At 47.6% G+C, this 25,372-nt stretch overlaps 1 protein-coding gene across 2 annotated transcripts in view; it reads right to left on the bottom strand.

The window, feature by feature from the left end:
- Rptor (regulatory associated protein of MTOR complex 1) overlaps nucleotides 1-25,372 on the bottom strand; it is a 300,137-nt gene that overhangs the window by 213,487 nt on the left and 61,278 nt on the right. For both annotated transcript variants that reach the window (XM_048429258.3, XM_048429259.3), the window contains exons 2-3: nucleotides 24,510-24,612; nucleotides 12,811-12,893 (exon numbers count right to left, since the gene is read on the bottom strand). In XM_048429258.3, the coding sequence (XP_048285215.1) occupies nucleotides 12,811-12,893; nucleotides 24,510-24,612 (186 nt within the window). The remainder of the gene's footprint in view (nucleotides 1-12,810; nucleotides 12,894-24,509; nucleotides 24,613-25,372) is intronic.

Consider the following 25,372-nt stretch of genomic DNA (forward strand, 5'->3'; position numbering starts at 1 on the left):
CTGTCTCCTTTCTTTCTTTGTATTCAGTCTGGGACCCCCCAGCCTGTGGTATGGTGTCACACACATTCAGGGTGGGTCTTACGCTCTCAGTTAAACCTCTCTGGAAACAATTACCTAAGTGTACCCAGACCTTTCTTTCCAAGGTGACTTTAAATCCAGTTCAGGGCATGGAGAGATGGTTCAGCAGCTAAGAGCAAACACTGTGCTTGCAGAGGACCTTAGTTTGGTTCCCAGCACCACATCAGATCGATCATAGCCACCTGTAACTCCAGTTCCAGAGGAATGCAAGGGCCTCTTCTGGTCTCCAAGGATACCTGCATTGATTTGTACTTACACATGAGGACACATTACACACACACACACACACACACACACACACACACACACACACACATATACAAATAATTAAAAAAAATAAATGCAATCCAGTTAACTATTGGGATGTGCCAGTGATAGCCCAATATCCAGGACAGTTTTCAGACCCTCACCTGTGCTCCTACAGTGTTGGCTCTGCGAAGCAGCACCCAGCAAGCACTCAGCCGTTAGGGCTGCAGAGTGAAGCACAGCTGGGTGAGAGCAGGCAAAAAGCAACCCCACTGCATCCTCTGCCGGTAGCAGGAACAGGCAAGACAGGGAATACAAGCCTCACAGCTCACAAAAGCTAAACTTCTCTGTTCTGTTGAGATGTAATGCTGGGGCCAGGCGGTGGTGGCGTACACCTTTGATCCCAGCACCTGGAAGGCAGAGACAGGCGGATCTCTGTGAGTTTGAGGCCAGCCTGGTAACAAAGCAAGTTCCAGGATAGCCAGAACTGTTACACAGAGAAATCCTGTCTCAAAAAACAAAAACAGACTAGGGGACATCTCCTTGGACACCTGGGAAGTCTGTTTGGATGCTCACCTTCCTAGACCTGGATGGAGGCGGGGAGGACCTTGAACTTCCCACAGGGTAGGGAACCCTGACTGCTCTTTGGACTGGAGGGGGACAGGGAGTGGGGGGGGGGGGACATAGGAGGAGGGGAGGAGGTGGAAATTTTTAATAAAAAGAAACAAAAGAAAAAACAAAAACAAACAAAAAAGGTGTAATGCTGACTGAAACTGTCACTGCTCTAGGCTTAACGCTTTTACATGAATCTTCTACTTTATCAGAAAGCTTCCAGGTCCTCTGAAGAGAACGCTATAAATCTACAATAGGCACTCTGCAATGAACCACCCATGCTATTATACACATCACATCCTCTAGTCCAGAAAGCTTGTGACAGCCTGCAGTCCCCAGCCACCAAGGTCCAGGGTTCTGCGTCCTACCGGGTGTTTCCTAGAGGACCAAGGTGGGAACGCAGCAGCAAGGCTGGGAAGAAGCGCAGGGAAGAAAGGGGAGAAGCATTCCAGCACCTGGAGCAGAAAACCCAACACTGGTGCTACCGCTGGCTGCTCAAGTCTTCCACAAACAGGGACACAAAGAGACAGCGGTGCCTTGTGCCAGCGCTCACAGCAGCTGGTAAAGACAGCTACACTGTGCAGAGCTGTGCTGTGATTGGGGAATTCCATCCAGACCCTGAGAGCTGAGAAACCCAAGAGGGCCAAGGTGAAATCTAAATGGAACTGGGCTAGAAGCACAGAAGCACCCAAATACTGCGCAGTCACAGTGGCCGTCTCTCTGTGTGTCTCTCTGCAGGAATGGAGCAGAGGTTTTGAGACACCAGTTATTTCTAGTTCCCGACTGTGACGGGGAAAAGCAGTTAATCTGGGTCTTCTCTATATTGCACATCCATTTGAAGGCACACGTCTGAACAAGACACTAATAAACACGACCCACATCCATGCACCACAGGACGAGTCCCACCTGAGGTGAAAACAACATCCATTCACTACCTAAGAGTTCATTCAAAGACAACCACGCATCAAGGGTGTTTATGTTCTCATGTCTCCAGATTGCAGGAGAGAACGGTAGGTAAGGTTCCTCCTCAGAGCCTGGCTTTGTAGAAGGGAAACAAAATTGCTGTCATTTTGTCAATTTCAGGGGACTTGTAAAGCACAAATAAAAACATACAGCCACCCATGACCTGCTGTCTCACGCCGCGCCACTATCTAAATAGAGCAATGTCACTGTAAGCCACATGAAGGCTTCCACAAACGGCCGTTTTAGTCATAACATCAAACAGAGGACCCGACCCAAATCCACGTGTGAGGACATTAATGAATTCAGGTTCATCCACACAGGGAGATTCTACACAGCAGCAGAAAGGGAGGAACGAACTGCTGGCACGGGCAGCGCTATGGAGGGAGCCAGAGAGGCTGAGCGGAGAGCCAAGGACACAAGAAACAGCCCTGGCCACCGTATGAAGGCCAAGGATGAGCAAAAACCAACAGGATGATGCACAATAGAGGACCAACGAGGGCAGTGAGGCTGGGAGCATGACGGAGAGGTGGCCCACCATGTGCAAGGCCTTGGGCTCAACTCCCAACATCCCCAGGAGGAGAAAGGAAAACGGGCAGCAGAGAACTGTCTGCGGGTTCGAGCGGTCTGTTCCAAGTGCTGATGGAACAGTCACACACAACTGTCAAAACCAATCAGGCTAACCACCCCCACCCTAGCCCTGCGTGTCACTACACGCAAATGACATCTAAAAACTGCTTGGGAGGAAAACCACCAACATGCAGAGCAACATAAAACAGCTCAAGTGACATGAGCCATGACACATGCAAGAGTGAACACAACAGGCTTTCTGTGCACTGCCAAGCACAGCGTTCTGACCCTGGTGTGCAGGGCTGAGCTGAGCTCAGGAACCACAAGGTCCTCAGCAATACTACAATCAAAATGCAAGCCCTGTGCTGGAGAGCCAGCACTCCATGGGTAGCAGCAACAAGAACACAGCCACAACAAACACAGGTGAGGAGGTGGATGCCCTTCCCAGCAGCAGAGCGTCTGCCGGGAAGTCTGGAGAGAACACAGGACTCTGAGGAGAAAACCCCAGGCCGACCCTAAAGCCCACCCTAGAGACAGTCCCAATGTGCAGCTCTTCTCAGCCCACTAAGAAGCTGGGTATCCTGAGGGTGAGTAATGGTTATGCTAGGGCTCGGCAGGAGCAAGGAACATTCTGGGGCTCCCCTATCAACTCCTGTGAGAACTGCCTGCCCAGGTTCCACCTCTGCTTCCTGGACTCTTTCTTGACTCCAAGACAGGAAGACAGATGGTCCCTTGCAGCACTTCTATCACCAACCAAAACTACTTCTCCCCCAAGAAATTATTAATCTGCAACATTCAGGAATAGAAAAAGAAACTGGGAAGTGGAACCAGGGATTAGCCATGGGATGGCACAAGGGTTCTGTGAAGACATTAAAGGAAATTTTTATACACTGTCCCCAAGTCTGTAGGTATGACTACAATTACAATGAAATACGTGCTGGTTTTCAGTAGGAACTAAGGCACCTTGGGCTGTACGAGGAGTCATTACTTTATGTATTGCTAAGGGAACAAATGCTTTCTCATATGGGATTTCTACATGGGATTCAGTAAAAGCTACTCAATAAAAGCTAAGCTCAGATGATTATCGGCCTTGGGCCGCCTAACCAATCTGCCCCTTCCTGAGAGGCCCGAAGTGTCGCTATGCTGAGCTGGCTTCCCTGTGTCCTGTCACTTGGGGCTGTGCTGTGGGCACAGATGAACGGAGGAGCATCTCCTCTGTGTGTCCTGCTCTCTGATTCTAAAGCTAACAGTGAAACTCAGGACTCAGTTTCCACAGGAGGACCTCATGGCCATAACTATACACCACGAAGCAATGACAACAGTATCGAGGCCATCTGTCAGACTAAATGTTAACAGTATCCCAACCTCAGAAGCGTTTGGGGCTAGGGATGTGGCTCAGTGGAGAAGCAAACCTCTTGGCAGGCAGCAGGCTTAACATCAAAGCAGAGAGGAGACAGGCTATAAGGCAGATCAGAAGCTTGGACAGAAAAGACACTGAACAGAATGTAAGAGACGCGTGCATGAGGAAGTCTCTCAGATTCCAACTCCACCCCAAAGAGAAGAGGTGGGAAGGGTGAGGCAGAGCCATCGTGTGAAGCAGAACTGATGAAATGATCAAAGAGGGCAGACAGGATGAGCCCCACAAAACACCACCTTACCAATTCAAAAGAACTGATGTGCGATGTCCTTCTGTATACGTGTGCTGCTCTTATTGGTTAATGACTAAAGTTGCTCTGGCCTATGGCAGACAGAATATAGCCAGGTTGGAAGAGATATAGATCGAGAATAGGCAGAGTCAGGGGAACACCATGTAGCTGCTGAAGGAGAAGGATGCCCTGAACCTTTACTGGGAAGCCACAGCCTCGTGGCAATACATAGATTAATAGAAATGGGTTAATTTAACTAAAGAGCTAGCTAGGAATACACTAAGTCATTGGCCAAACAGTGTTGTAATTAATATAGTTTCTATGATTATTTGGGTCTGAGCAGTCGGGAAACCAATGAGCAGTATTGGCTTACAAAAACCAAAGGAAAGAGCTTTGAAATGAGCCCAAGAAGGCTGTTGTCAGCGCAATCTCCAATGCTAAGGACTGGATACAGCTCATGGTAGAGTACACTGAGACTCACAGCCAACATTTCACCAGAAAGGACAGAGTTTACTGATGAAAACACCTTGAAACTGAGAAAAAGTCAAGTATACCAAATTCTACACACAACAAAATTATCCTTCAGAACTTAAACAGAAACAAAATAGAAACATTTTCCAGACAAAGGATAAATAATTTGTTGCCCATAGTCTCACCCTAAAAGGAGTATTTTTCAAGAAGTTTCCAAAAAGTTCCAAGCAAACATTTTCAAGTTGGAAGACCATGAGCCTAGATAAGACAAAACACAGGAGAAATAGAGCTAAGATGGGTAAAGAGGCGGGCTGCTGGCTGCATCGAGCTACAGCCTGTGACAGTGAAGCCCCACAGCAAGGTAAAGTGTTCTCAGGTTATTGCACCATTTAGACAGTGGCAGAAGTTTGTGTACCTGTGCACTGTGTACGTGTGTGCGCGCGCACATGTGTGTGTGCGTGTATATGTGGTGCGCGTGTGCACATGTGTGAGCATGTGCACATGTGTGTACATGAGTGTGCTGTGTGCGCCCATGTGTACACACAGAAACCAGAGGAGGATGCCAGACATCCTGCTCTGTCACCCTCTGCCTTATTCCCTTAGCCCCCACAACCCTGCTGTCTCTGCTTCTTACAGCACTAGGGTTATAGCACACACAACCACACCTGGCTTTTTACTTGGCTTCTAGGAGTTTAGAATCAGAACCACATTTGCACAGTGAGCACCTTACGCACTGAGCTATCTTCCCAGATTCAGTGGAGACCCTGTCTCAAAACAAATCAAAAAATAAACAAATAAATAAATAAAGTAGAAAGTGACTAAGGGAACCATCTGCACACATCCCAAAATAAATAAATGTAGGTTTTATATTATATTAATGTTATCCCAGTTCTAAAACATCTCCACATAGGTAGTTGGCCCAGCACTATGGTGACCTACCAGGTGTGTAGACACTTCCACGACATGGGAAGTCAGACAACACAGGAAGAGTGCATTCCCTATGATCCACCGCTCACCTCCCCCATCAGCACTTTCTCGTTCAGCTGGGGATAATTTTACAGCTTCACAGTGGCATGCAGTGAGCATATGGGGACTCCCTTTGGCATTCCCAAACTCAGCCTTCAGTGCCTTCTGCTTCCTGACTGTCAACACCTCCAGCTGTACCCTGGCACCTGTTCTTCAGGGCCATGTGACCAGGCTCTGGACCACAGATGAAGGTTCACTTCTGAAGTCCATCCCAGAAAGAAGTGCGCTGGTGCCAGAGAGCTGGATGGGATCCAGTCTTAGTCCTCAGCAAGCACTGTGCCTTTGTTCAAATCTGAACACACAGAGACAGTGACTTCATCCGTAGAAGAGTGGTAAGAGAGAGGCCCTCTAGAGGCTTGGGAAGAAAAAGGAAACAGGAAACAGGGTGAGCACACAGGGATTCTCTGAGGCACAAAGCTCCAGGGCGGCCATGGGAGCCTCCGAGTGTGGTTCAGACACCAGAACCTCAGAGTTCAAGGAAGGAGGGTTAAACAACAAGGATCTCCCTGGCACTGGGGCCAACTAGCCACAAATTAGCTTTCCTCTTTCTTCACCTTCATCTTTTTTTTTTCCCCCCCAAGACAAGGCTGTCCTGGACTCACTCTGTAGACCAGGCTGGCCTCAAACTCAAGAGATGTACCTGCCTCTGCCTCCTGAGTGCTGGGATTAAAGGCGTGTGCCACCATGTCCACACCGGCTTCCATTCCCACTTCCAATCTTAAAAGAATGATGAAGTAATATGGCAGGATTAGAGAAAGGGGTCAGAGAAGGCCAACGTTCATCTGGGCAGCTCAAAACCAGAGTCTGCACATCCTGTTCTCCCACCCTCTGCACCAATGCAAAGACAGAAAGGCCAGCATACTGCAGAGGGCAGAGGGCAAATCCTCAGACCTGATACTGCATGGGGTGGCGGGTTGCTCCATTCCTGCCAAGCAGCGACAGAATGGCTGGAACCTGTTGTGTGCACCACTGAAAGCAGCATGAGCTCCACAGCCTACCTTCCTCTCAGATGATGGCAGCTGTGTGCTCTCTTATTAGCTACAATAAGCATTAAATTAGCAGCTCAGGTTTGTGAGTTTGGAAGTGGTTTTTAGGTATTAGTTCCACATCCAGAAGGCTGTTGCAACATCGTGGCCTTTGGGGAAAGGGCAAGGCAGGGAGTGTGTGGGCAGGGCTGACTAAGAAGCCGTTCAGTTGAAGAGTATCCATAAGAATTCTCCCTGAGCACAGTCCATGGAAAAGCTGTCAGGCAAGAAGGGAGAAAAGGTGACGAGGAAAGACGCAGGATGGAGTATGATTAATGCCAGAGCAAAAACACAAGCAAACACTTGTCCTGGGCATAATCACTAACATCTGGGCAGGAAACAGCTAAGGGAAGCCATCACAACACAACGGTTAACCCCACGACAGTCAGAAGACGTATCTCCACCATCTTACAAATTTAATGAGGACAGGGCAAAGCGCTTTACACAAGATTTTGAATCATGTCAACAGTGAGTCAGCCAGCTACAATTCTGCCTGTGGCTAGGAGTCCTCATTTGCAGTTTGTCACAGAAACACAAACAGGTGGATGAGGCCCAACCTTTGGCTGCACAGAGAATCAAGCCGTGCTGAGAAGGAGGGAGAAGGCTGCAGGCATGGTGCAGTTCTAGCATGAGGGCAGCTAGGGTGACGGCACCCCCACAAGAGGACTATGTCTAGATGAGCAGTCAAATCAAAACCTGAGTCCCCAAGCTGGGGTCACCGAAGAGTGACGGCTCATCCACGTCCGTCTGCTCCACGATGACCCCCAGCACCTCCCAGGCCCAGAGCACATCCCATTCTTCTCAGGTTATCCTTGTATCCATGCCTGACTCTGAAGATCCCCAGTAGGCAGAAGACACTGACTGCTGCCAGCACCGGTGCCCAGCACATCCCACTGGAAATCCAGTGCAGAATCCCAGGGTGGAGTCAGGGAGGAGTTCTAGCATTATCCCATCACTATCCCATCCATTCTGCCCCTCAGAGCACAAGCAGGAATCTATGGCCTGCAGTTCACAGGAAAGAGGAGCAGTCCAAGAAAAGCTCAGGCCCACACTCGGGGCTCTGAGAGCGCAGGCGGAGGGGGACGACAAAGCCAGTCCCCGTCAACCAGCAGCTAGCCCACTTACAGGAGGAGGCACAGAAGTGCAGGTCCCAGCAACCCTAACTGCAACCCACAAACACACAACACACACAAGTACTGGGCTCTGAAAACAACACCTGTACCCAAACCACCACAGGACAAGTCTGTAAATCCAACATGGAAAGAAAAGTGCAGCAGAGGCAGGCAGAGGCAGGCAGATCTCTAGGTCTGAGGTCAGTCTGGTCTACAAAGAGAGTTTCAGGACAGCCGGGGTCCTACACAGAGAAGCACTCTTCCAAAATCAAAACCAAAACACTAACAAAAAAAAAAAATTGGAAGGAATGAAGGAAGAAAAGAAGGAAAACAGCTGTCCCTGGCCATCTCATCCGCTCCAGTTCATAGCAAGCAGCTCACTAGGCATGGATGCAGTCCAAGGGTACAGCCCTATCACCAAGGTAGTGACTGCTGCTCTTGGAGGAAGAACCAGCCCAGGAGCCTTGTTTTGGTGAAGAGTCAGTCCCCTGCTTGGCAGGAATATCAATAAGAGCATGTGTCATCTGCTGACTACAAACAGCTCCACTGTGACAGACACAGGAAGAATGCCCCATAAAGGAGCTGGGACCTAACACCTGACTGAAGTAAGCACAGAGCATGGCTGCATCCGGTCCCTAAGAGCCCATGGTGGCTGCACAGAGCCTGAGGCCATTCCTGTTGGTCCAGACGAGAAGGGGTTATTCCTATAGCAAAGGGCACTCCCCTTGGTGGACGCCTGCACTGACAAGTGGGCCCATTCAATGGTCACCTCAGCTCCCTGCCAACTGCACCAGGAGCACCAAAGCTCCTTGCCTCTGAAACACAGTTGGCTTTTTCTCACTCTCCCACAAAATTAATTTTATATACCTACGGTTATAAGGTAAAGTCTTAAATTTAACAAGAACTAAACATTCCATCAGTATCAAACTGATAAGTTATTTAGAAAAGGGCTCTATGAGCCGGTCATGATAACACAGACCAATACAGAGCCCTGGAGCCTCTAGAAATGAAATTACAGTGGTTTCTCTAAATTCTTTCCTGAACCAAAAATCACCTTTATCCAAGTATTTGATTTTGAATCACCACAGCCAGAAAAGTCAGGATAAAATGTGGGAGCTTCAGCACTACCGAGGACACAGGCACTGTGCCAGGCACCACTGGCGTTACAGGTTACAGTCAGTTCTCGGCTCCTTCTGCTATGGAGATTAACACAGCCGTCTATTCCCACCCACGCCAACATGGAAGCTCCTGGGATTTCAGCAGATATGAATGGAATGACCTCACTGCAGACTGCCTAGCCTCTGTGAGCGGTGTGATGAGGCATACAGAGGAAGGGAAAACTGAACTGAGGGTCTTTCCATCAGAGGTTCTGGGATTTAATGGCATCCCCATTGTTTTGCTGCAGATGGCACATCAACCTCTCTTTATTACTGCAGAAGCACAAGAGCTCTGCGGAGTGCAGTAAAGCGGTGCATGTTTAGCTCTGCCACGTTACAAAGGATCCCGATTTACAGCTGGGACCAGGCACCTTGCACCACACATCTGAGCCAGGTAACAACCTCTTGTTCTGTGCGAACTCCTGCCTGCAGCATGAAGTCTGCACTACTGAGAGGCTCTGCATTGAAGTCAGGCCTCCTTCTCGATCCTCCCCTCATACAAAGGTATCTAAGCTGAGGAGCAGATGATGCACTACAAGTTCTTACAGCCCATCCCTGCATTTGACATTCTCCAGCCAGAGGCATCGTGGTGACAAATGTTACTTTAGGCTTGTTTCTACAATGGAGGAGTCCCCCTAATGGCATATATCAAGAAACTCTGAGGCACTTTTACCACACCTAAAACTGAATGCATCAGTTATATTCATGGCTGAAGTAGAGCGTCCTGGATGCAGGGAGAGACAGTCTCACGCTACACTGCAGTTCCACTGGGTGCAACAACCCAACTAGAACCCACTTGTGTCTTACACTGACATCTCTTGAACATCCTGGAGTCCTGAAACCCTTTCCACTGCAAACCCATTCGTTGTTCAGGTCTGTGTCTGAAACTTGCTGCCTTTAACCAGTTCTCCCCAACTAAACCACTGGAAGGCGGCACCCACTGTCCCAAATGCAGCTCCTCCACTGCTGCATCTCACACATGACTCATACTACTGTCCGCATGCCTGGATCGTTTATTGCATGTAAATGTGACTTGCCTTAAGTCACAATGTCATGGAACAGATCTGCTCTGGGACAGAGACTTACACTGAAAGTGTGCTAGAAAGATGGCCCAGCAGTTAGGAGCACTGGCCAGGTTCACGTGGCAGCCCCCAACCATCTGCACCCTCACGTCCATCTGAGCCCAGAGGGCACCACATGCACTTGGTGCACAGTACATGCAGGCAAAACACCATACACAAAAAAATAATTTAAGAAAAAAGAAACAAGCTATGTGTAGTGGCACACGCTTTTAATCCCAGCACTTGGGAGGCAGAGACAGGCGGATTGTAGGTGGAAACTGCTTGTTCATTTCCTGAATGCTCAGACCCAAATAATCAGACAGGAACTATATTAATTACAACACTGTCTGGCCAATAGCTTAGGAGTATTGTTAGCTAGCTCCTACATCTTAAATTAATCCATTTTTATTAATTTATGTATCACCACAAGTCTATAGCCTACTGGTAAGGTTCCAGTGTCTGTCTCCTTTGGAAACTACATGGCATCTCCTTGATTCTGCCTCTCTCTATATATCGCTACCAGTCTGGCTATATTCTGTCCTGCCACAGGCCAAAGCAGTTTTTTTATTAATCAATGGTAATAAAACATATTCACAGCAGAGGGAAAATCCATATCATGTCCCCTTTTCTGTCTAAATAAAAAGGAAGGTTTTAACTTTAACATAGTAAAATTAGATATAACAAGACAGGTATCAAGCAAGAACTACAATTACAGTATATCTAATTTACTTTTTATCATACCTAGGGAAACTATATGTCTTGAACTCCATCAAAGACTCCAGAAGGATATATTACCTAAATAACCCACATCAGCAGATCTCTGTGAGTTCAAGGCCAGCCTGGTCTATAGAGTGAATTCTAGGACAGCCAGAGATACACAGAGAAACCTGGAAGGAAGGAAGGAAGGAAGGAAGGAAGGAAGGAAGGAAGGAAGGAAGGAAGGAAGGAAGGAAGGAAGGAAGGAAGGAAGGAAGGAAGGATAAATTTCCTACTTTAGAAGATTCTGTTCACTGTCTGCTAGTGTGAACTAGTTAACACCCAATTTCATGCCAAATTATGTGACTAATAAAGCTGACTCGTGGAATAAACGTTATTAATACGCTGAAGTCTTAACGTGTAACCTGAGTGACTACCTCCTTGTAGACTAATTCTCTAAAAGAAGAGAGCAACAATTAGAGCAGCAGAGGCTCCACAGGAACATCAGAAGATCTGATGCGATCTGCTAACACGCTATAAACACACAACTGGAGGTTTGAGTCTTGTGATCTGATACACCCTATCCTAGACGAAGCAATGGTGCAAAGATGACCCAGCAAAGACCAGATGAGCAGAGTCAAAGGCAGGTCCTCTCCATGCACTGCACATAAGCTAAGAAGGCCACTCCACCCACGCTCCTTTCAGCACTGGCATGCTGAACACCTGCAAAACCTTCAAGGAAACCATTCTTTCACTGGGACATTGGCATCTCAGTTACTTTTAAGGGAATCTTTCAATCCTAACCCAACTGCCAAATGCACTGCACTCTCTGGGATTTGTATTAAACCCGTAGAAATAACACATTTGAAAGACAAAAAGGAAAGCCCTGAGAACCTGTCTTCGAAAGGAAAAAGGCTCAAATGTTAAAACACGAAGATTCAGAACTCTCTCCAAATGATTAGCAACCTCACCACCAAATGCTACAGCATAAATTACCTAAGAGCATTGATACAGACCAGAAGAAGTGGATTTGTGGCTATTCTCTTACTTGAAGAATGTAAATAATGTAGGAGAGACACCTGGATTCCAGCTCTGTGGATAAGTAACTGACAAATCAGCCACCTGGGCAGGCAAGGGTTCAGTGGTGAAGTTCTGAAAATCCTTTACTTCTCTCATGCTTACAGCGAAGAGGTGAAGGCCAACTAGCCAGATCCTGAAGAGGAGCACGGCCAGGGCAACCTGCTCACCATGACTGCCTCCTAACACACCTGTAGGTGATTCCAGAATCATGCTTCACACAAGGCCGAATACAAAGGCATTTCCATCAACACCTCAATTCTAATTCTAATTTCCTCTTAAACTTACTAAACCTTCAAACCAGTTACTGAGAAAGGTAAAGGAAAGAGATCTGTGGGTTGCTGACAAATAGCTTGGGATCTTATAGGCAATGTGACACAGTCAACTCCATGTCAGTTTTCTTCAAAAATAAAAACTACAGAGAGATAACAACAAAGACATATTAGCTGGCGGCTGTCTACCCCTAAAAAGACTGTCACCTTCTGTATTAACACATAACAGGTGTCACCCTGAGCGTCTGTATTAACACATAACAGGTGTCACCCTGAGCGCTAGGCGCTCCCCTACCTCTCAGCATCTAAGGCAGGAAAGCTCTACCCAGCTGATGGACAAAAATTACTGAAAATTCATTTTTTGTACAAAATTAAAATCTTAAAGAACATTTAGCCAGGTGGTGGTGGCACACACCTTTAATCCCAGCACTTGGGAGGCAGAAGCAGGCAGATCTCTTGAGTTCGAGGCCAGCCTAATCTACAGGGTGAGTTACACAGAACAGCCAGGGCTATACAAAGAAACCCTGTCTTGAAAAATTAAAAACCTTTTCTCTTTTATAAAAGTTTCCTAGAGGAAAGTTTCACCAAATAAACAGTGCACTGTACAGATCACTCACAAGCGCCATGCACTTCATAATGAGAAGGCTGCACAGGGGCTGACGGTGCCGGTGACAGGCGACAGGAGGACTTGAGGAACAGTGCTTACTTACTGGATGATCTGACAGGATGCCAAGGCTCTCACTCAGGTTTAAACCAAGAAACCCATGAGTGAGGAAGGAAGGGCAAACACAGCAGGCTTACCCTTGGTTGCCAGTTCTCATACTGTTTCTGCAGATTTGCACCGATGGTTTCCAGAGCTTTCTGAGGACCCATTGACAGAGGATCTGTAAAAGCAACAAGAAGAAAATTCAGTAAATGAGCATATCCTCTTTTGGAAATGCTCTTGCATGGAGCTTCCTCTTCCACGGTGCAGTCACCTTTGGCAAGATACATGTCTAGGCCTGCTTTATCTGTGCTTAATCAGAAGCAGAACTGATAAAACCCTGGACAGACTCCACAGCCCAGAAGATTACCCCTTCTTGTTTACTAAATGCTTCAGGGCAACCACTCCTCCCTACAGTATCTGCCCTCCTGCCCAGTCTTCTGCTCTGCTGCTGCTCACTGTCAGAGGCCTAGCTGTGCTTCGAGTAGGATTTCATATTAGAACTGCAATCCTCCTGTGTGCAGAATTGGAAAGACAGAAGAAAGAAGGGAAGGGGGAGGGAGGGAAGGAGGAAGGAGATTAGAAAGGAGGGAGGGAGGGGCCACATACAATCATCTTCACCTAGATTATTACTTGCACAAGCATACTCAGACACCCCTGGTTTTCTGCTTAGTCACTGAGTGGCTTCTACACTAACAACCCCAAGTCTGCAGTTCTCACACCTGTCTGTCTCAGGACCCCTTGCCAGTCTTTAATCATCTGATGGCCCCAAAAAGCATCTGTCTATAGATATAAAACCATATTACAATAGAAGAGCCAGGCAGGAGGATCACAAGTTCAAGGGCCAGTCTGTGCTACGAAGAGAATGTGCAAATGAGAGAGAAAAAGGAGTATTTAATTCATAGAGGGAAAACCATTTTATCTTTATTCATTCATTTAAAGACGACAAACTTGGACTGGAGAGACAGCTCAGCAGTTAAATGCACCTGCTCCTGCAGAGGACCTGTATTCATTCCCAGCACGCTCGTCACAGTTTACAACCATTCATAGCTCCAGGTCTAGAAAAGCCAAAGCCTTCTGACCTCCTGCAGCAGGCAAGCATGCAGGACAGGCATACATAGGAGCAAAACACTCCTATGTAGAATATATACAATAATCTTTTTAAAAACTAAATATGACAACTTCGCTGTCTTAACAGGAATATGATGAAAAACAATGATGATCTCTCCAAAAATGTAGTGAGAAGGGGCTGAAGACATAGCTCTCAGTTGGTAGAATGTTTTGCCTAGCATGCATGAAGCCCTGGCTTCCATCTTCAACACCACAAAAAAACAGGCATGGAGGTGTAGGCCTGAAATCTCAGCACCCAGGAGACAGGAGATCAGAAGTTCAAGGTCATCCTCAGCTATTAGCAAGTTCCCACCCAGTACACACGGTCAAAAGCATTAAAGTCGGTCACATTCGGCCCTGTCAAGCTAAGTGGCCTTGCCGTTCCTATACCCAAAGCAATGTGTACTTTCACAATGCTCACGCCGTCGTTCATCCTCCCAGGCACACGAATCCTGGGATAATTATGTGAAAGGAACCTCCTAACCAAGGTGTTTCCAGTGCTCAGAGCACAAAAATTTTCTGCTATCTTTGGAACCTGCTCTGTCAAGGGTGAGAGGGAACCTCAATCCAAGGGCTCACCATTAGCTATGATGTGAGCATGGCTGCCAGCAAGGACGAGAAGTGGACTTTGGGGAGGTAGAGGGTCAAGACGGAGCTTCTGTGTGTGGTCCTGGCTGGGCGCTGGGATTAAAGGTGTGAGCCAGCACCGCCTGGCTCTTTGCTTTTTGTTTTGTTTTGTTTAACTGCAAGATGTGGAAGAAAGGACAGCAGTCACTTCACCCCTTCAGAAGACTCCAGCAGTACCATCAATCAGAAAGGTCAAAGGCTGAGCAAGCTGTTTCTATGGGAACATAAAGTCCCCACAACACTGACAGGGCAAAGACAACAAGAAAAAAGAAACAACTATACCCAGAGAGAGCTTAGCTCCCCTCGGTGTTAACTGCAGAAACTCATGGACAACTGCACCACTGAAGCAAAGTCTCCCCGTGTGCTATGCAAAACGCAAATTCATAGACAAACATCATTACAAGGCTTTTTATTATAAAAATAAATCTTGGGCTGGGTGGTGGTGGCACATGCCTTTAATCTCAGCTTTCAGGAGGCAGAGGCTGGTGGATCTCTGTGAGTTTGAGCTCAGCCTGGTCTACAAAGCAAGTTCCAGAACAGGCTCCAAAGCTAGAGAGAAATCCCGTCTTGGAAAACCATAGATGGATGGTTGGATGGATGGATGGATGCTCAATCAATCAAATCAATCAATCCAATCTCGGGCTGGAACAAGCAGTTAAGAGCTTAAGAGCACTGGCTGCTCTTCCAGAGGATCTAGGTTCAGTTCCCAGCACCCACAAGGCAGCTCACAATTATCTCTAACTCCAGTTCCAGGGGTCCAACACCATCACACAGACATACACAGGCAAAACGACAACACCAATAAAATAAATTATTAAAGAAATAAATATTTGATTAAAGATGACTATGGCCTCATAAACCCTTCTCCTGTACACAACACAAAGTGTCCCAATCTTACGTGGTTTCCTTTGAGTAATCACAGCGCAGGCAGTTCAAGAGACCAGAAGTCATGCCATGCCTTGGGGGGACGGCGCTCCAAAGACAACTAATATTATAATATTTTTATTAAATATTTCTAGGGCTGGGGATGTAGCGCAGTAGTAGAGAGTTTGCCTAGTACATACAAAGCCCTAAAGTCAACCCAGTACATTGTTAACCATGAACACTAACAGTTACCTGGAATTCCAGTGCAATGCCATCTCTGGCTGCATTGTGAGTTTGAGGCCAGCCTGGGCTACATGAGAGCCTGTCTCAAAAACCAAACAGCCAGGCAGTCACAGCACATGCCTTTAACCCCAGCACTTGACAGGCAGAGGCTGGTAGATTTCTGTGAGTTTGAGGCCAGCCTTATCTATAGAGCAAGTTCCAGGACAGTCAGGGCTACAAAGAGAACCAATACTTCCAATTTCATAGATTCTAGGACAGAGACTTGGGGATCCCCAGATCCCAACACTAACACCGTCAATATGGCTTTTAGTGCTGTTTCCCACAGAAAATATTCTTTCAAGAGAAGACAAGAAGCCTGCGTCCTGCGAGCTGTCACTCTCCACTCCCTCAACCACGCTGGCCAGGCCCTGACCTGGGAACTAAGTTCCTAGCCAACACCAGTCTCAAGTCACAGCCAATAATGACTGGGTCATTCCTGACCCCATCCTTCCAAAGACCGCGCTACCCTGAGAGGCAGCTTTCCATCAGACATCAGCAAAGACCTTCTTCCCAAGTGGGGAGATCTTGCCCTTCCTGCTCATCATCCACAGCTTACAGTCATGTTCACAATCGGTATATGAAAATGTCACCAGCAATTGTAGTGCTCCATCAGCCTCCCTGTTCTCCGGGCGCCCAGCCTGCCTCTGCTCCACTCTCCACACACATCCCTTCCCAGGAACTCACTCAGCAACTACTCTGTTTCACTTTTCTTGGCCGTCAACTATAAAATCTTGGAAGAAACGTACAGAACTGACTTTGTAGAGGACGAGTGAATTCTAGGAAAGGCTGTGTGGACCTGTGCGCAGGAAAGGCTGCGTGGACCTGTGCGCAGGAAAGGCTGCGTGGACCTGTGGGCGACAACAAAGGGCTGGCATCATCCTGTCGTCTTGTCATGCCCAGACTGAAAGGCATAATGACGAAAAACTCCCCAAATTTATCAAAGACAAACACAGATTCAAAGAGCTCCGTGAGACACAAACAGCGTAAGACTAGGAAAGCCCCACATACTAACCACACTGCTAAGACAAAGACAAAAGATACCCAGAAGAAAACCCAGTCACAGCCTGCCAGGATCAACAAAGCTCTGGGCTGCCCCAACAACATTGAAAATCAGACAAAATTCCACATGAAAATGAGTTCAATCTAATATTCGAGTTTGGGGGAACAAATGGGAGGCCTTGTAAACACGGACAAGTCTGTGCTTCATGTTCCTTCCCTTAGGAAGTGAACCACGAAGAAAATAAGGGTGTACGAGGTGTACATGTGTGTGCATGCAACTAGGCCTTCCAAACAACAGGTCTAGGGACCAAGGTACCAGCTGAGAATGGGAAGGGGCACCTGAAACAGCAACAGATCGGCAAAGACAGGTTTCAGCATGGGGTGGGGTGGGGGTCCGAGTCTTGCTGACAGCAGGTGGGAAGTTGACTGCAATAAGAAAAGCCAAGGAAAGTTCATCCTAAACTCCAGGCAGAGTAGCAGGGAGCCCTGCAACTGTGGGGAAACAGCACAGTCAAGAACAGAACCGATAGGAGCAGCCTTTTCCTACCAGGACTTTTAGTGCTATCTGACTCTGTGTGCATGCTTTAGTTTAGACTATTTATTTTAAATAAGATTAATCACAAAACTTAGTGACAGGTTCTATATCTGGAACGGAACTTGACCCACAAGTATGCCAACACCTTCAGAGGACTTCTCAAGCGTGGGTGTTGGACCTCCCGTTTCTGGAAACTCCTGAAGGACCTTGGCACTAAGTGAAACCATGTGAGGGGCTGTTCTTGCTACTGTCCCTTGAAGAGCTATGGGAAATCTGGTTTGAGCACCACAAGACCTGACATCAGTCTTCATTTCTCTTTGCTCCATGGGAAGACAATCCTGGGATCTGAAAACAATCTTGAGGATCCCAACCCATCCACCACGACTGACTAAACCACAAGGCCGACTATATTCCTGCAAATCAGAACCTGACATGCGGTGGAGTCTCGACCTCCACTGTCCTAAAACTTGTTAGGTAGCTCACAGCCATCTTGAATGTCTGACCTCCTGCCTCCACTTCCCCACTGCTAGGATTACAGGCATGTGTCAGCACACCCAGTCCCTGTGGTGCTGCAGGGCAAACCCAAGACTTGGCACATGCTAGGCTGAAACTCTACCATCTGCCCTGAATCAGGTTACAGTTAGAAGCCAGCTATGCAGACTAACACGGAGAAACCTTTCCAGTATCAGGCCACACTGTCTGTGGTGAAACAGCAGGAAGTGCAAAGTTCACCTGCCCACACTAACTGAGCAGCAACTAACAGTGAATGTGGAGGCCTATGGGTAAGAAAAAAGCCATTTCCTCTTCGGAAAGATAGGTCTGTCTGGCTAAGATAGGTCTGATCTTATCAGTGCATGTGGTTCTGATAAGCCACACTGCAGGGGGGGCAGGAAAGTCGAGTGGCACTAGTTCCTAAGGTCTGGTCTACCAGGAGGAGGAAGGACTGAAGCTGTTCTCCTCTCTTGAACTTCAACCCCAAACCTTCTTCCCAACTAAGGCTGCAGGCGCCCCCTCACTCCAGCAGACCCCACAGTATAGAGCAGAGACATTAGGGGCCTGCAGCACAGGTAGCCTATCCACTGCCCATTCTTTCCCTACTGGCCTCCACAGCTGATTCCCACCGGGGGACCAACTAAGTTGAGTCTGTGTTGTGTAGCAGTTTCTCTGAGACTGAAACATTGCATATCCTCGGGAAGCTCCCTAAGACGGAATGTAAAAACTCAAAACAGCTTCTAAGACCCTGAAACTGACCAGATTCAATAGGCCTTTCCTTCTCCGAGAGCAAGGTGATGAAAGTCCCTCTCAGAGCCAGGCTGTTAAGAAAGTTGAGACAGCAAAGCATGATCATGTACATGCCTTTCATACACACGCAAGAGGCAGAGATGCATGCAGATCTCTGATTTTCAGGACAGCCAGGGTTACACAGAGAAGCCCTGTTTAAAAAAACTAACTAAAAAACAAAAAACAAGAAAAAAAACTACACATACAAAAAAGCTGAGACAGCCCAGCTGCCTAGAAGCAAAGACCGACCAGCCAAGCAGCCTGAAACGTAGCGATTAGCAGGGCTGCTTGGAAGAGGATGCTCAGGCCAACTGGTCCACCCAGGAAGGACACTCTCGAGCTGCACACACACACACACACACACACACACGTACACGTGCATCTCTCCAGGAAAAGCTGTCACACAACAGTGTGTCACCTCTGATCTACTAGAAATCCCTACAGTCAATTAGTTTTATTTCCTCCTAAAATTATGGCAATGAGTAGAAGAGTCAGGCAAGGGAGGAGGACAGGAAGAATCTGTGACATCGCCCGCAGAGGCTAATGCCGAGTACCTGGCCGGTGTCAGGTGCAGGCTCACAGCTGTAATCTGCTCTTGGCAAACCCTATCTCCCAAAGCCTGTGTGGCTTCATTTGGGGAAGAAAGTGATAAAGGGGCGTTAGAGGGAGGGGTGGAAAAGCTAGCTGGCATCACTGTAAAGCTTTTGAATGAAATGTTTTCCCTTTAGATCCTCGGCATAAGCCCTCTGAATCTCACAGCACTTAACCGTGATATGGAAAAGAGTGTGGCTGAGCACCTCCCGGCCAGGGATAGCTGAAGCTCTCTGGTGATGGGACCTAAGGTCCTGCATGGCACCGACAGTGCTGCTGGTCAGGCAACAGCAGATTTCTCTTCTCCTCCATTACTTACGATCCCCTTCACACACACACACACACACACACACACACACACACACACACACACACACCTTTGATGCAGAGCCCAGCCAGACTTTCCTTCCAAAGAACTATATTCTCCCACCACCACTGTCATTCCTGACAGCACAGCACTTTGGGAAGGCTCTGCAAGACTCTCCTCCTCTCCACAGACTGCTGGGCTCCAGACACTCCCCCTCAGGTGAGTATCAAATAAGAACACATGCTGCCAAGAGCTGTACTACGTGTTTCTGGTTTCATGTTCTGGGTCTGGTTTCATGGGTGCAGTGAGTTTGGGGAAAGCCGTCTGAACCTGAGTGTGCACTTGGATTAGGTGCAGACTCCTGTATGTAGGACACGCTGAGCCTCTTGCATGCCACAGACAGTGCCACAGCAGAAATACAAAAGCAGACGTAACACAAAGCTCGCAGCTCAAAGAACCTTTGTAGTTCTCTGTGCCTTGTAGTTAGCAGACACTTGAGCATTTGCTAATTGACTTATTAGTAGAGTACTGCCTACTGGATGAAGTGTAAATCAGAGAGTGCCTTTCAAGGATTCCTCCATTAATTAGTTGTATAACCTTGAATGACTAATTTTTGATTGAGAAAATACATAATAGCGAAAGGGCTACTTTGAAATTAGGAATGGCTCTTGAAGATTGTATCTTATTAATCATAATGTCATCTCTACATTTTATAATTAGTGGTAAACACAGTACAGGGCCTGTCTCCTCTCTGAGTTTCAGCGCAAAGCTTGGCCACTAGGCTGTGCAGAGCCGGGCAGGTCCACTCCAGGGACTGGCTAGTGGTAGGACCTTTCAGCCCTGGAGTGGATAGGATCCTAGGGCAGAAACTATCACCCACAGCTGGCCATGTCCTCCCTAAAAGCCTCACAGCCCATGTACCTACAGAATAAATCACATCCTACTATGATCAACACCAGATGAAATATTTTACAACCTACTTGGGGGCTTGACTGGGATCCATGACTTAAAATACAGCCTTGGGGTTTATGTCCACTGAAAAGGAGGGAGGGAAGAGACTACAAGTGGCTCTGCTATCCTCCCTAAAGGGGAGCAGGGACACTACCACAAGACACCAGCACAACAAGACAAAGAATACAGTGTTCTAAACCATTAGTCTCTAAAAGCAGAGGCTTCAATTGCCTCTTGAGCTATGCCACAGCCCAAAGAGCCACTGGTCACAGACAACCCAATTGCCCACCTCACCTGGAGCTCCCAGCTCGGCCTTCCCAAAGTAGGTCACAGTCTTGCGGTGATCTGGGGTTCCAGTTTGGTCTGCCCAGTTAGTAGCAGGCTCTGTGCATGTGCTCTACAATCCACAAAGCCAGGCCAAGAACAGACAGATGCACTGAGATAGATGCACTGTCTCAGTTGATCTGCAGCCTCTGGGCAATGAGGGCAAAGTGCTCCCAAATAATTCTTTGGGGTCAACAGAAGCACCATGACTCTGACAAACCTCTGCTAGCACCCAACTACTCCCCACTTGCAGGCACAAACCCCAGTTCCAGCATACTGGCTTCTGTTCACCAGTCAGCTCTGCGTCCTGCCGTCCCCAACAGGCATAGGGTGCACACCATTTGGTGGACCGTTTTCAGTATGACTGCTATAGCATTTAATGTCGGCCGTAAAGCCAAACGACCTCTCCCTACTTTTCTGAAAAGAGACAAGAGTCGTTTTCAGAAGGCAAACAGCATTTTTAAAGCAGAGGAATGGGGGACAAGGGTGGGAAGAACAAGAGCCCCAAGAGTTTTTAATTCCTGGGGACCGGCCAACGAAGCCTTTCCTCTTTGGCATTAGCAGCTCATGCTCTACCTTCTGTAGAGGACAGGTGACAGAAAGGCGGGCCTCTGTCTTTACTTTCTCCTCAGAGACCTGATTGACTCCATCATGTGCTCAGGTGGTACAAACAAACCAACACCAAAAACAACGACAAGCACAGGTCTAGTATTCAGGCTCCATCCAGAGCCCTCCTCTCTGAGGCCCAGCTCAGGCAGCTCAGCCCCCCTTCCCACAAGGCCATAGTCACACTCCCAGCTTCCAGCAGAGCTCTGGGCTACGCTTCAACAACTACCCGACATACTGAAGGTCTAATTTGTTAGTAGAATGAGAACATCGTGCATTCTACTACCTGACGTCGGCCAGACATCAGCCCTGAGTGCACAGCAATCCCAGGGGCCAGCAGGCTCAAAAACAGCGAATGCGGCACACTTGCTATGCCCTCCTTCAGTCACACAGGTGGGCACAAAAGCCACCTGGGACCCTGTTGTGCTAAAAAGGCAGGGGGTACTGCACAGGGAGAGGCCCACTTGATACTATAATGTAAAAATTCCTCTGTTGGAATGTAGACCCAAGCTTGACAGTGTCAAGAGGTAGAGCATGCAGGAAGGGATTAAATCACAAGGGCAGAGTACCTAAGACCAGAAATGGAGACCTTGTAAAAAAAGGGGGGGGGGGCTGCAAACAAGGAGCTAGACCCTTTTGCCCCGTTCCACTAAGTGAGGACAGTAACCAAGACATCATCTCAGAGGCAGAAACCAGACACCAGGCACACCATCTGCCACCACCTGGATCTGAGTTTTAATTCTACAAAATTGTGAACCATAAACCTCCATGTTTACTAATTGCCTACTCTCCTGTATTTTGTTACAGCAGTACAAACACACTAAAACAGCTCGTGGATGCTGGGGTTGGAGTTGAGGCATGTCAAATAAGCTCCCGCCAGTCTGGTCCCAGTAAGTCCCTTGGAGCTGCGAGAGAGACGGTACCATCAGCTCCTCTCAACAAGAGGAGACAAGGCTCAAAGCAGCTCAGCAGGCAGAGCAAAGCTGGGATGAATGAAGCCAGGGTCTTGATGAGCACACAATTTGTTGGTTTCTAGTGACAGCACAAAATGCTGAGATCAAACACAAAACCCAAGCTTGTAGCCTTCTACAAGGCCACATATTTGAAAGTCACTGGATGGCAACTCGCCCCGCACCAGTAAGTGACACTTCCCCAGTCTTACCGGTGACCTGCCTGGATGGTACAAGTCAAGACTGGTACTGTGACTAGCACCTCCACCACCTCTCATTACCTCACTGGCCAAGCTGCCCTATAACCTCTATAGCCTCTTGACAGACCCATGTTCTTCTGGCTACTGTAACCAACCTGATGATCAGGACCCTTCCCTGTTCTTACACCCACCTTCCTCTCCACACCCCCAGGGTCCTAATTCTGTTCCCTCCCTCCAGTCGTGTGCACACTTCAGAAGCACCTCCCTATGTAAACTAACCATCCTCTCCCCAGCTGCCTGACCATGCCTGAAACCTAAAGCACACGCTGGATGGACGGTTCCCCAAGCACCTTTTCTTGAGAACAGAGCACACAAAGGATGCCCCAGTGCTAACAAGCAAGTATCAGTTCAGGGTCAAACATGGCAAATGACGGCCAGGGATAACTGAAGCCCATGCCGCACACCTAGCATGGCCTGCAGAGCATTGCAGCCGGAGCACAGCAGCTGTCTTCTGCAATCCTCCGGCCAGACCTCAGAGTCAAAACACAGCCAGGGCTGCTAAGGGAGACCCAGTCAGGCTGTGCTAGCTAGCCAGAGGACATGCTGCAAGGATGGGCCTCACCTGACTGCAGTCCCCAAGCTACTCCCCACAGAGGGTAAGCTGTGATCTCATCTCAGGAGAGACTCCTCGCGGTAGACCTAACCCTGAAGAGTTCCCAAGCAACCCAGGGAAGTGTTCACTGTTCTGCTTGCAGTTTGAGACGTTCCCCCACCCAGGGCATCAACGGAATAATGGATTCTGAGCATCAACTGAAGCAAGTCATTAACATTCTTTGTTCTTATCCCATGTTGTCAAGTCACAACAGCCCAGACCAGCTCTGTTTCTCAGTAAAAACCAGATACGAAGTTCTCAGTTTAGAAAAAGCGTGTGTCCTTCTGAACAGATTAGCCCAGCTGTGAGCCAGCACTCAGGAGACAGAGGCAGGGGATCTTGAGTTTGAGGACAGCCTGGACTACATAACAACACCTGTCTCAAAAATGAAAACCCTGAATGGGGCTGACAGAGGCTGGGAGGGAAACATCTGCAGCTGCGGTGTGAAAAGCTGGAGAGAGTGGAGGTGACTGCGGCTCAGTTCTCGTTTATTAAAGTCAGCGTATTAAAGAACCTAACTATATAGACCAGCATGGCCTCAAACTCTCAGAGATCCTCTGCCTCTGCCCTGAGCTAGGATTAAATGAGTGTGTCGCCATCACCCAGTTCCAGTTTTACAAAAATGAACAGTCATACTTTACACAGGTTCCCAACTCCACCATGTATGCACAGGACAACCCAGGGCAAACTCTTCTTTTGTATCTCATTTTCCTCAGCTTCAAATGCCAGCACTGTGAGATACATTTCAGACTAATATTTCAGATATATTAATGTTGTCCTATTTTTACGACATGGTACTGTGAAATATCTTTTACAAGATATCTTTTGGAAACACTGTTGTAGTTATATGGAGACAATATACAAATGTTGAAGGTTGTCTATAATTTATTTTCATTAGCAGTTGTTTTGAAAAATTAAACATTTGCATTTTGTTACAAAACAAACAAACAAAACCAGATGGGGCTAGTGAAATGGCTCCACAGGTAGGCAGAGGCACTTGCCACCAAGCCTGACTCCCTGGTTCGATTTCCAGGACCCACAGGGTGAGAGAAGAGAACTGACTCCCACGTTTTTCTTTGACCTCCACATCTACACTGTTGCATGCATATACGCATGTGCACACATGTAAATGCAATAAAATGTTTTAACGTGGGATTCAGATGAAGATTAAATGAGCTAATTAACTGGGAACTGCTGTAAACATCCTTAGCACACTGTAAGCAGGAATATGGCTACTATCATCTATCATACATGGCATAATGCTTTGCTTAAAATAGATCAATTTACCTTTTCTATAAATATTTTTACATACAAATATGAGCTGTTCAATATTTCAAAAGTGTGTATACCTACCATTATATACCATGTACAGGCACAGTCATACACCAACAAATTTTAAAGGGAAAAACATGGAAACCTAATAAAATATTAAAATTTTTCTCTACTATAAAATAAAGGTCAGTGCATCTCAACCAACAGTTTGCATGGTAGGTACCCATGGGAGGAACTGACACTTACCAATCCAGCATTCCAACCGTGCACAAGGCGTGGTCTTCACCACATCTGGAGGATCCACGCCCACATTCAGGCACAGGACCAAGGCCACACTGACCGTCTTCATCTGGAAGCACAACAGAAACACTGTTTCAACATAAACTCCAGAGAAGTCCAAAGAGCACAGTGCCTCCTGCTGGCGCCACCCCACTCAGCCACCCCTGGACTGCTTCCATGCCCCAGGTTAGCCCACCTCTGAGGACTGGGCAGCGGGCTGTAAATAGTGCATGCAGGAGCTTCCTTATAATGAATCTCCAGACACAGAATCAGCTGGTCAGACACAACACATCTTGAAGATCTCTGCACACTATTCTTACCTGTGCTCTGCTGTGTGGAGGGCAGAACGACTTAGCTCTTATTAGTATGGCTGAACACTGTGCAGGATACACGTCCTATCATATTCATTCAGATTCCGGTGATTTTCTTAGCTAGCTTCACATTATCCACATTACATTCCGTTACTATGTTTTTCTCTACTGGTAATTGATGTCTGAGTGCTTTATTTGTCTGTTTTTGAGACAAGCTCTCTCTACATAGTCCTGGCTGTCCTGGAACTCACTATGTAGACCATGCTGGCCCCCAAATTCACAGAGATCAGCCTGATTCTGCCTCTGAGTGCTTGTACCTTGTACCTTCTGCTTTCTGGCAGACCAACATCATCTGATATGCTTCCTCCCACCCCTGTCCCTTTCCCACTGCCCTAACTTTAAGAAGCAGCCCCACCCACCCAACAAATCTTAGCCCATGTCCTTCACCCGCTCACACACAGTGTGCCAACACTGTTCACAGGTGCTAGAAACATCTCAGGAAACCTGAGATAAAGATCC

Source organism: Myodes glareolus, chromosome 9 (genome assembly GCF_982192425.1).
Source record: "Myodes glareolus chromosome 9, mMyoGla1.1, whole genome shotgun sequence".
Taxonomy (NCBI): domain Eukaryota; kingdom Metazoa; phylum Chordata; class Mammalia; order Rodentia; family Cricetidae; genus Myodes; species Myodes glareolus.